Source organism: Oenanthe melanoleuca, chromosome 3 (assembly GCF_029582105.1).
Source record: "Oenanthe melanoleuca isolate GR-GAL-2019-014 chromosome 3, OMel1.0, whole genome shotgun sequence".
NCBI classification, from domain to species: Eukaryota; Metazoa; Chordata; class Aves; order Passeriformes; family Muscicapidae; genus Oenanthe; species Oenanthe melanoleuca.
The window spans coordinates 18,661,215-18,673,618 of NC_079336.1; the positions used below are offsets into that span (position 1 = coordinate 18,661,215).

The 12,404-nt window shown below is 35.3% G+C and overlaps 1 protein-coding gene across 2 annotated transcripts in view; it reads left to right on the top strand.

The window, feature by feature from the left end:
* The window catches only part of SH3YL1 (SH3 and SYLF domain containing 1), a 42,627-nt gene that overhangs the window by 14,603 nt on the left and 15,620 nt on the right, over positions 1–12,404 (top strand). Inside the window, exons 5-9 of one of the 2 annotated variants that reach the window (XM_056488892.1) lie at positions 650–762; positions 3,597–3,725; positions 4,448–4,592; positions 5,204–5,276; positions 5,955–6,011. In XM_056488892.1, the coding sequence (XP_056344867.1) occupies positions 650–762; positions 3,597–3,725; positions 4,448–4,592; positions 5,204–5,276; positions 5,955–6,011 (517 nt within the window). Of the gene's footprint in view, positions 1–649; positions 763–3,596; positions 3,726–4,447; positions 4,611–5,203; positions 5,277–5,954; positions 6,012–12,404 lie in introns of both variants that reach the window. The other variant, XM_056488891.1, reaches the window with a different exon arrangement.

Here is a 12,404-nt window from a genome sequence, read left to right on the forward strand (position 1 = left end):
GGGTAAGTTGAAAGTTTTTTTCTGAACCTGGCTTTCAGTCAAGTCCATCAGATGAAAGATCAGGTGCAGTAGTCCTTGGGTATACTGCTACCTCTTCAATTATTAGGTTTAATAGGTTCTTGAAAAAACTGACTACATCCCATATTCAAGTCTTTAAAAGTTAATTAATAATTCATATACACACACACAGATATATAAAAATTCTGTCATGAAAATTAAGTTTTAACAATAGAATCTGTATCCTTTTTGCTTTTTGTTCTTTGGACAGGAATTTTTGTTTAGCAAGTTCTGTCTTGCCTTTATTAGTTTAATTACTGAAGGATCAAAATGATTCACATCTGAAAATGTGCCTTCATAATTGTTTGTATAAGCCATAGAAAATAAGAAATTGTCAGTTAGGAATTTTGAATTAACATAGAGTTTCTCTTATAGCTGTGGTTTATCACATACTGACCATATCAGCACTTTGAAAAAAATCAGTCAAATTTGATTTAAAAAGTAGTTAAAAGGATTTTTCACTCAAAATACCTTGCAGAAAAAGAATCAACTTTGTCATGAAAGCTGTTTCAAAATAATCCTTCATAAGAAAGGAGGATCATCTCATGTTGTTCTTTCTTCTTAAAAAGTGTAGCACTTTTATATTTTATAGGTCTCAGACTTAGTGATAATACTGAATCATGAAAGAGCAGTAGAAGCTTTTGCCAAAGGAGGGAATCTTACACTTGGAGGAAATCTTACTGTGGCAATTGGACCTCTGGGGAGGTAGGTAATATGTTTTTCTAATAAGGCATACATGGAAGATAATTTTAAAAACCACATTGATGTGGCTTTTTAAAATATGTTACAGAACAACCTGGACAACAGGTTATGCTGACTGGACCATATTGTTCTTGCCAATCTTTTTTTTTCTTTTTTTATTCTTTCCTGATTAAGTAATTTATTGGTAGAAGGAAAGTGTTCTGAGATTTGCTCTTTTTTTGCAGGAGACTACTTGGCTAGGCTCAATGAAGAGCACAGATACTTCTGTGCCTGATAGAACTATGATTTTTAGTAACATATGGGTCTGTGCTTTCTGTCACCACAGATCTGCCCAACATTAAATAAAAACTACACCAAATAATTTCTTTTAAACCTTTAAGTGGTTAAGCCTGTTTAGTTTGAAGGATGAGGTGAAGTAATCGCTGAATATTTTTACTTGAAAATGAGTCCTGCAAGACTTCTACTCCAACCTCCTGCTCAAAGCAAGGTCTGTTACAATTTCAGATCAGGTTGCTCAGTTCTTTTTTCCAGTTGAATCTTGAAAAGACCCAATTAGGGAGGTGGCTGGGCAACCTGCTCTGCTGTTCAGCTCTCCTGCCTTACATCCAGTCAAAGTATTTCTTCTTTCTATTTACATCAATAATATTTTATTCTTACTCCATATGCTGCTATAAAGAGCCTGGCTTCATACTCTTGATTACCTGTCCATAGATACTGTTGGGTTTGCCCCAAGTCTTCTGTTCTCCAGGCTTACCAAGCCCAGCTACCTCAGACTCTGCTTATGGAATATGTGCCTCCTTATGGCTACTTTTTTATGATGATGAAGTTTTTACTGCTGGTTTTTAATATTTTCTAACAAAATAAAAGGATGATGCTTATTGCACAGAAGAGAGAGAGAGATCTGTGGATCAGGGAAGGGCAGTGAATATCATCTACCCTACAGAATCACTTAGCACACTGACATCTCTGTGTCCAAGCTGGGACATCAGTGTCAGGGTGGGGAGATGAGTAAACAGGTGAAGAACCAGATCATCAGGTTAGAAGAGCAGTAGTAAATGGTTCGTGTTGAAGTCTAAAGCCAGATTTCTTTAGAATTCCTCAGGAGACTCTTCTAGCACCTCTCATGCTTGGTAATTTTATCAGTTTCCTAGAGGAGGAGTTGCAAAATACCCTCTTTAAGATTATGCATTACTCCAAACCAGGATTTGCAGCCAGTGCATTTCAGGGTAGGGTCACCATTCAGAGCAATGGACTTAGAGAGAGTAGAGGAAAGATCCAACATGAAACCCCATGAAATTAAAGAGCAGGTGCACAGTTCTGCACTCCTAGTTGGATGAACCCCCTGTCAAGCTGAGCAGCTTCTCTATAGAGAAGGTGGTGGGAATCTGGTGGACAGTGGGGCTAAGCCAGCAGTTGATTCCTGACAGAAAAGGCAGTGAACAGTGTAGGGGGTTGCATCAACAGGACTGTAACCAGTAGATATGGGAAGTTATTGCTGCCTTTTACTTGATATTTCATTGTGCCTAGAATATTGTGTTGAGTTTTAGCCCTGCAGAAAGTTGTTTATAAATCTGAATGTATGCAGTGAACCACTACCTAAATGGCCAGGGAAATGCAGCATGTGAATGATGAGACTGGGAGAGCTCAGCTTATCAAATCTGGATGAAAGAAGACTTTCTGAGGCTGCATTTCCAGCAGGGAATCACCAAGAAGACAGGCCTCAGTTCTTTACAGGAGTGCATGGAAAGATGAGAGGTAGTAGTCATATATCGAAACAAAGAAGGTTCTGACTGGATATGAGAAAAAGAATTTTGACATGAATAAAATTGAGTGCTGATACAGGTTGCTCAGAATGTCTGTGGAATTATATTCTTAGAATTCTTCAAAAACTGTCTGGACAAAGTCCAGAGCAACCTTCTTTAAATTTGATGTATCCATTTTGAGATGACTGTCTTTAAACCTAAAATATTATGTGATCCTGAGAAGGACAAATACTGTAATCTTCTAAATCTGTTGAGGTTCAGTGTGGCCTTACTTGAAGTGTTTGTGCTGAACATAAAGTCTAGGAGGATTTGGAAATATTGAGTTTCAGTCACCAGTCCAAACATAATCAGATCATTTTAAAATGTGATTAAAATGTGGCTTAATAGTTTTCAGAGGAAGCTGTTAAGATCCAGTTATGAAAATTATTACAGAGATGCCTCTGCCCAGATGAGATGCAAGTGAGATGATATGCTGAACTCAATATTATGGATTTTATTTAACACTAAATGTGAGTGGGGGAGAGAGAGAGAGAAAGAAATAGAAAAAGACAAGAGAAAGAGTGACAGAAAGAGAGATTGAGTAGAAAATATCACTTCTCTGTGGATCCAAACAGTGTCCTGTTGATCCTCTTCTTCTGGTCTTCTCTATGGTGAGGGTTCCATGAAGCTCCCTGGAGGAGGGGTTGAGAGTTGTATGAGTGAGAACAATTACCATGGTATTGATAAATAAAAGGTGCTATCCCACCTTGCAGGATTTGCCTCATCAGCCTGAAAGCCTGGCTTGCAGCCTCCTCCTCTGTCTTAGGTGATTCTCACTGCACACCCAAACTCACCTCCCAGGTGCAAACCTGGCCTCAGCAAATCACCCTGGAGCCTCCTTGATTGTTTTGAGTCATAAACCATGAACAGTCTCTCTCAGAGACCTAATGGGGAGCATTCATATGAGGCAGTATTTTTTCTGCTCCCGTCTGAAAATAGGGTAAAAATAAAATGAAGGATTAAAAGAAAAAGATGATTGCTATTCATGCTAGAAAACTGTATTGAAGAATATCAACCAAAGCTTTTTCCTTCTAGAAACTTAGAGGGGGATGTTGCCCTGAGAAGCTCTGCTGCTGTCTATACATACTGCAAATCTCGAGGACTGTTTGCAGGGGTATCTCTGGAAGGAACCTGTTTAATTGAAAGGAAAGAAACAAACCGCAAGTAAGCTCTCTTAATATCTAAAAGGTCCAGTGAAAGCAGTGTGACAGAATTAACTAGGGCTCATTCACTTTGGAAGAAGAGGTTTTTGTGAAAACATTCAATGTCCAGTTTAGAATTTCTTGAGGGACAAGTATTTCTTCAATTTGGATATCTTGTGATGGGTATTGAGATGATGCTAGATGTTTAGGGATTATTTATCTGTGTTAGGTTGACCTTAGCTAGCCACCACATGCCAGCCCAGTTGCTTTGTCACTCCCCCTCCTCAACAGAACAAGAGGAGACAAAGTATGATGACAAACCTATAAATTGAAATTAGGTCAGTGAGATTACTTAGCAATTGCTATTTCAGTCAAAAAACCTCCAACCTCATCCAGAGGAAATTAGTTTAATTTATTTTCAATTAATAAGAGAATAGGATAATGAGAAATAAGAACAGATACAGAAAGCAACACCTCTCCCCCACACACCTTCCATCTTACTGGGCTCCACTTCAATCACAGCTTCTCTACCTCCTCCTGCCAAGTGGTGCAGGAAAATGTCAGCTGTGGTCAGTTTTCCAAATTTACAGCTTTGAAATAGTTCTGTCATTTCTCAATATATGATCAGTAGGAAAAATGCAGGGCTAGGGATGGAGGTAGGGAGCATTTGCACAAAGTGAATTTATTGAGAAGTTGAAACGTAATAATAATCAAATACCTGATATCTTTATTTTTTCGTATCAGGTTTTATGGGCAGGACATTCGTGCTAGTGCCATCCTGCTTGGTGATGTGCCTTTCCCTGCTCAAGCAGATGATCTTTATGAAATTCTAGCATCCTTCACTGAAGTGTATGAAAATGAAGAACAAAAAAATAATCCAGGAAAATCTGTAAGGGAACAAAGAAGGGTTTGTGCACTTCTTTTTCTAAAAGGCTTTCCTTTTCCTGAGCTGTTTCTAAACAGTGTTAATGCTGATAATCATGTGTCATTTTTAACTTGTCTATTGGATGACTGAAGGCGTAGCGCATGTCAGTTACTGCATGTGGAACATTCAAATATTTTCTTGCTAGGCTCTTGGGGCTTTGCATCTTCCAGAATAACAAAGTATATCCTAGTTTTGTAATTGTGCATCATCAAATCTGAGGTGATGATTAGGAATGTATTTTTAGTCAAGTTAATTGCAAATTGGATACTCTTAGTTTTTCTACTTTTTCTGTCATCCATTCAAACATTCACATTTATAATGTAATCCTGGGACTGTAGAAAGTATTTTCTTACAGATGTTGATGTTACTGATAGACTTGGAGCTTTGTTAAACCTATGGTGATTCACTTCAGTATCATGTGTATGTCACTTGTGTTTAGTATGCTCCTTGAGTTCCTACAAGTTCAATAGAAAAAGAGTAATTTTAATCTTTTTTTAGTGTAACTTGGCATACTTCTAGGCCACAATCTAAGTCCAGATGTGATGCTATGTTGTTTAAAAAATTGTATACTTTAGGTAAGTGACCGGCCTGCTAGACCACCATCCAGACCAGAACCACCTAAACCTGCTGTTAGACCTACACCACCAGGTGAAAATTTTTGATAATGGCTAATTATTTCTCTTCATAGAATTAGAGCTGTAAAGCTAATTAATACTATGTAGTTATTATAGCAGCTGCCTCTTTCTTGGACAAACACTGAAAGTGTGTTGATGTAGTGCCATGAGGGATGAAGTCTAAAGGATTTGTTTGTTTTATATTAACAAACCTTTTCTCTCTGACAGATTTGCTATAGAAACAGTGCTTTTATAGTTACAGAATCATGTAATAATTCAAAGGAAATATTCATGGATGCTTAGATGCCCCATAGTATAATGAAACTTCTTAGTATAAAGAGCTGTCCTACTAGAAACTGCTGGTCCTAGTTCTAGAAGTTTCTGGTTTCCAGAAATCATAGTTTCTCTTTAGGTTGTCATTATCTTTTAATCATTAGAGGTTTAACAGTAGAGAAGAGGCAGAATTGTGGCACTTTAACATTCATTCAAAGTGCTTTCATTCAGAGTAAGGCTTTACTGTGCAACTCCTCTTGTTAACTTAGTTCTCTGGTTAAGGACATGAGGCAAAGTCCGTATTTCTTTCTTCTGCACTGCTCCTTAGTTAACTGCAATCATTTAATAACTGTAGAACTTGTATTAGAAGAGCAGTATACGAAATATAACAAAATATGTTAGCATGTCATATAAGTTGCTACTTTATTTTCTCTTTCAGCTAAAAAGAATACAAACAAACTTTATCCTGAACTTCCCAATGAATATGCATCTGTGGGTAAGTACTGAGCTTATACTAACTTTTATTAGTACAGTGTAGAATCTGAGAAGTCGTAGATGTACTTTGAAAGATATACAAAGAATATCTTACCATTGCTATTTTTCTTTATTATCCATGTGTTAAAAAGAGATTCAAGTCTTATATGACCTCCTGAAAATATTTCCATAAACATTAATCTTATTCCCTGGCTTAACATTCTAATGAAGGTATTCTTTTTCTGAGCAGCACAAGTTTTTTTGTTTTATTGTGAGCTTGAAAAATGCACTTGAAGTAGTAAAATATTTTTATGTTACCATCTAATTGAAATGAAAAACGAAGCTGATATAACAAGCTTCTGTCCAAGTCCTTATGCAATGTACAGTAATTCCTATTTTAATTTTAAAAGTGCTTCCACAGATGATACCTGATTATGCTGGCATAAACACAGATTTGCATTGCTTCTTCAGGTTTTTATATTGGAATAACTCTATGTTACACTAAAGATATTACTTGTTTGTTGTTTTATTGATTCTCTTATGTTTAAAGCACTTTCAGCCCTTAATCAGGAGAATCTTACTATGCAGTATTTGCATTCCATATTGCATACATATATATGAATATGTACTTACATTTTCACATATTGAATGCTCACTTGGAAATAAAATTAAACAAAATATCTCTTTTTTACTTCTGCAAATACAGCTAAAATTGAGCTTTATAATAGATCACAATGAAAAGTCTGTTTCAGGCAAAAAATAATTAGAGCTTTTCACTAAAATTTCAGATAAATTATGTATCCTTTTTTTGCATTCTTTTTCATATCTTCATACATGCTCTTGATATGTGTGTTGAAGGGACCAATGTAGGAGTATCCTAAACTGAGCTGTCAATGTGACTTCTGCAGATCAGAGACTTCCCAAGAATCAAGATTTGTTATTCTGTCGTAGGACTTTTACAAGGAAAAGAAGGATGACTGTAGTGGTCTGTACTTAATAGCTGTAATCCAAGAGAAAACTGGTCTTCTGGCCATTAAAACTGAGCTTTCCCAATCTCACCCTGGCCAATTGAGAACAGGTTTCTGAAGCTTGCACACATTTCCTATATGGAAGGGAGTGTTCTTTTATTCAGGTGCAAGTGACAAGGTAAAAATATTGCAGAGCCATCTGTTGAATGGCTTTCAAGATTCTTTGAAATCAAATATAAACTCAGTTTGCTACTGGGAATTTCTAGCAGTCAAAATATACAAGTTTATCATTGAAGAATGAGAGGGGCAGTAGGATCTTGTCTAGATGATGGCATGGTGTATTTGGCTTTCTGTTGCAGGTTACATTTCCATGGGAAACAGTTCAAATATTTTCTGAATCCACAGAAATACTCTAAAGGCTAAAGGTGTTTTTTTATTGCAGGGAGCAATCAAGTCAAGAGTTGCAGTCCCTTTCACAGAGGATGTGTTAATGCTGGGGGTTGAAACAGAAAGAGCCATAAGGTCATCCCTCCTGTCAGTAATCTGTTTCTGCCTATTTGTAGTCCAAATTATTTCAACAGAGCTACCTAGCATCTATAGCACATATAGTACGTCAGTCTTTATTGCAGGAGTAATTACTGCTGAACAGATGTTCTTCTACAGTGATCTGTAAAAGACATATTCAAAAATTTTGTGTCTTTCTAGTTTAAAATATATATATAGATAACCAATAAAAGAGAGAATGAATCTTATCTTTAGGAAGCTATGTTGGCTGGTGGCTAGTGTGGAGGTAGGTTTTGATTTTGAGCAGCAAGCAAGTAATAAGGACTTGCTTTTGGTTGGGAAAGGGGCAGCTTGGCATTGTGGTTTTGCAACAGTTATACAAGTAGTAGAAAGGTTGAAATATTAACTCTTCTCATTAGTCGAATGAAGAGCTAGACTTGTGGATGAAACATTTTTAATTATTTTCTGTGTACTTGAATTATATAGATAAGTAATGTAATATAACCTATTTCAAGTGCAAGAAGAACAATAAATGAAAAACATGGTTTTTTCTAAACTGATAACATGATACTTGAATTCAAAAGCAGGGAGGTTGTTTTCATGTAATTGAATAATGGTTAAAGTAATGCATTTAGTTGTAAAATGAGCTTCAGTATTGTCTTAAATGTTTCCAGAAACTTGGAAATACCACACATTTTATTTATATGCAGTTTAAAAATTGCACAGGCTTTTTACAATTCTGGGAAATAAAACCCCAAAGCAAAACCCAAAAACAAAACCACAACAAAACACTGCAATAAACTAACAGCTGATACAGTTACTGTGATTCAGTGAAGTATGAAGTTTCTACACTAGAAGACATTTTTCTGAAGACTCATTAAATAAAGAAATTTGATTTGATTTGCTTACGAGTATGAAAGCCCATACCTTCTTTAATAGAATTAGGCATTTTCATCTTCATTTTTCTGCTTTTTCTATCTTTGTTGTAAAATCTGCTAAAGGGCTGACTGGCCTTTCCAAGATTTATTACCACAACCTAGCTTTTCTTTTTCTGGATGGATGATTTTTTGGACTTCTTTACCACCTCTGTAATACAAACTATCCATGATTCTTTAGTTACTACTTGGACATTGTAGACTCAGGAGTTCATTTCATTAGGACAATTTTTTTAGATATATTTGGTTCCCAGTTTGTCACACTAGAATATCTAATGCTAGATATTACATTTTCATTAATGTTATGACTTGTATTTTTTTCTGCTTGGGGCTCTGCCATGGAGCAGCAAGTAACCAAAAATGTAGCTAAATGGTTATTTACCTGCCCGCCCTCCTAACAGTTTGCTGAATTAGTATACAATTCAGAAAATGTTACAGTGATGTGGTTTCCCGGCTGAGCTTGTAGAAGCAAGAGTAGTGATCTTCTAGTAAAAGTTGGACCTGGGTAGAGGTGAATGTTGGTTAGAACTGAATCAATAACAGTTTGTTCAAATCAGAAGTCAGATATTTTTCATTTTTTCTTCAGCTCAGCTAATTAGGAAAAGACTGTTTCACATGTTTGTAAAATAATGACTTGAAATTGCCAAGATGCTGAAACAATTGGAAACAGACTTGAGACAGGAGTGGGGATGAAAATGGAAGAAATTTCTTCCTTCCAAGTAGTGTTCTTCCACTATTCATTCACAATTATCAAAGCTCACCATGGGCTTAAATTCTTACAAGAAGACAAAATACTCATATTAAACACAAAAGCAGTTCTTTTGATAACAATGTAAGTATTTTATGATCATTTGTTGGAAGTAATGATGCTGTCTGCATTTTTAAGGGGTCATATGATTTTCTCAAGAAACCCATAGGAACTTGTGGCTGTGAAGCCTGAATATTTAAGGGTTTTTTTGGTTTTTTAGATTGCTCTCAGAAACACTTACCTTCCACAATTATTAAACTAAATATTTTAAAATTTTATCTTGAGAAAAATATTTACTCTCTTCTTTGGATTTTTGAATGCAATAAATTACCTGCAGCCATTGAACTTTTTAACTATTGTGCATCAAAATCAACGCACCCCAACATGACTACAGTAAAACTAAAAAAACCCCCAAAATATGAATTTTTACTAGGTTTTTTCTCAGCAGAAACCTTTCACTTTGAAAATGAAATAAAATATTAACAGATTTTTATTTTCCCAGTAGGCATATATTTATATTCCTGCATACTGAAATAAGTGCTATATCAAGCCTGCTGATGAGGATATGAGGGCAGATGAGAAAATTGTCACTGTTTTTAAGAAGCTAAAAAAACACCTTCTTCCTTCAATGATTTGAGTGATTCGTCAACCTCAATATTAAAAATTTATGCCTTCCTACATGAATTTTTCTGCAGCTTTTAGTCAACATTTGTTGTGGTTTTCTTCGTTATATTAAAGAGTCCTTTCCTATGCAGAGGAGCTTGTTTTTTTTATTTTGTTCCCCTCTTGCTCTCTTTGAGACAATTATGCAGTAATCAAATCACTTTTTGGTCTTCCTTCATCTTTCTTTTGATTGTCAAAAAATTGATGAGCTTTTTGTCAAAAGTCATTTTCTCTTTCCTCTCAAATTTTAAGTAATAATACAAATGCTGAATTCTGAGCTCAGTAAGATCATTGAGATCAGTAAGATTTGAGCTCGTAAAAGCTCTAATGAATTTGCACTAAACACCAGTTCTTATATTTTTATTTATTTATTTATTTATTTATTTATTTATTTATTTATTTATTTATTTATTTTAATCTTGTGTGTTCCTTATCTATATTTAAAACAATCGCAACAGTATCAACTCTTTTTGATTAGGTGGTACATGAAGTGGTAAATTCAGTTTGTGTTAGCTAAATGCATTAGAGATGCTGCTTTGCATGGTTGCAGTTCTCCAGGAATCAGGCCTGGCCCACTTCTCTATAATTTCAGAGATGATCTCAGTGTTTATTTAGGTAATCTATGAATGCCAGATGTTTCAGTAGATCTGTCAAAATCTGCTTCCCAAGAGAATTCCAAGACAGACTTTCATGCCTCCTGAAGTGTGTTTTGTCAAGGAAAATTGAGGGTCTGCATATGAATTTGCCTTCATTAGTACATTATGGATGTTTTTGTGGCCAGTTACAAATGTGTTAACTAAGCCAACATAATTTTATGGAGTAAGAATTCATAGACCTCTTCTGAGGTAAAAAGCTTTAAATTTTCTTTTGCTTGTGATTTCACCTCCTGTTTCAGTTATTTTACTTGTGTATCTGTTCTGCAGGTCAGTGTACATCTTCCTTATTACCTTGTTATTTTGAAAGCTACTACTCTCTAGGATAATATTGATCAAACTTGGAAAAGAAAATATAAGCTGGAACATGGACATCATTCTAGCAGTCTCTGCATTAATTAGTACCTCTACTTATGTGTGATGCTGAGCTTTTTTAGCACAGTATATTGAAAAAATGAAATTTTTAGTTAGAGCTGCTGAAAGAGAGCATCACTCTATGTGCTTGCAACTTTAGTAAGTGTGTATTGAAGCAATCACTTTATTTTTTTTATATATGTATTTCTCAACTCAGGTTTACCAGTACTATTTTGCTAAGTCTGATTTAACTGGAAATCTAACATGCAACTATTTATACTCACTGTGCAGTTCCATGTTTAGAAATGCCCACTGACAAAAAAAATCTGACAACTGTGCCGCAAGAGAAATGTAATTGTGCCCAAATCTTTTCCTGATGAGTGACTTTTGACTTGGGCATTTTTATTTTTAATAAGACTAAGCACCACAGCAGGAAAGTAAAAATATTTTGTGAGTTTTGAAACAAACAACATCAGCTATTTCTGTGTCTCAGACTAACTTCTTCCTTGTGTAATACCTGAATTTTTGCTTTTCCTTTGTTGTTAGAAAGCATATATGTTGAGTCCACCTTTCTGGGATATTGTCAGTATTTCATTATTTGCTTCTTTCTGTCTATTCTGGGTCAAGATGATGATGGTTTCATCATTCTGAAGTTTCCTTTGCCAACTTGAATGGTAAAATTGAATCAAAAGCTTTTATTTAAGTAAGATTATGAAATGTTTTTGTACCTGATATCTTCATAGACCTGGAATGGAGGAGTCCATAACCTCTTGTTTTTAAGGATGGAGGAAAACTTTCTTTCACAGTGAGGGGAAAAAGGCATTTTGCTTTTGAACTGGAAATCAAATCATCCATGAAAACATGACAAAATCATATGTGTACATACTTCTTTAGGCATTGTGGATATGTGCTGTGTATCTGAAACAGGATAAAAAGCCACTTTTTATTCTTCAGTTTATGAATTACTCCTTTTCCAAGAAAGGAAAAGATTTGCAGTAGGATCAAGTAGAGCCATAGTAAGGAAGAACCCTCATCATGCTGCACAGTAATCTGTTCCTTCAATTCTATAATTTGATGAGGAAACTCTTAGCAGATTATGAACTATAAAATCAATAAGACAGCTCAGTGTGACAAATAGGTATTTGTTTTAGAAAAATTCTACAAAGTAAGACGTATAAGGCTTCTGCCATAATCCTTCATGTCATTGTCTACTAATTTGGTAAACTAAAGTGTGGGAGTTTTTGTTCTGTTTTAAGAGTTTTAGATGAGCTTGGTCTATTTTTGTGTTTTTCATGGCAAGACTTGTGACATGTTTATATTTAGTTACTAGAAAAATAAAGCATCCATCTGGTGGTCCCCCACAGTATTAATTTTCTTGCTATTATGAGCTCTTTCTTAATACTAACCAAACCCAGGAAATCCCAGGAAATTATTTTTGAGACTATTTTTATCCCTGATTCACTTTTACTAGGATCGTACTATTACTGTCATGAATGTGATAAGTCAGATAATCAAGCTGCTTATGGCTTATGTTGTGGCAAGCTAAGAGGAAAATATGCAGCATGCAGGCCTTCACTGGTCATACTGGAA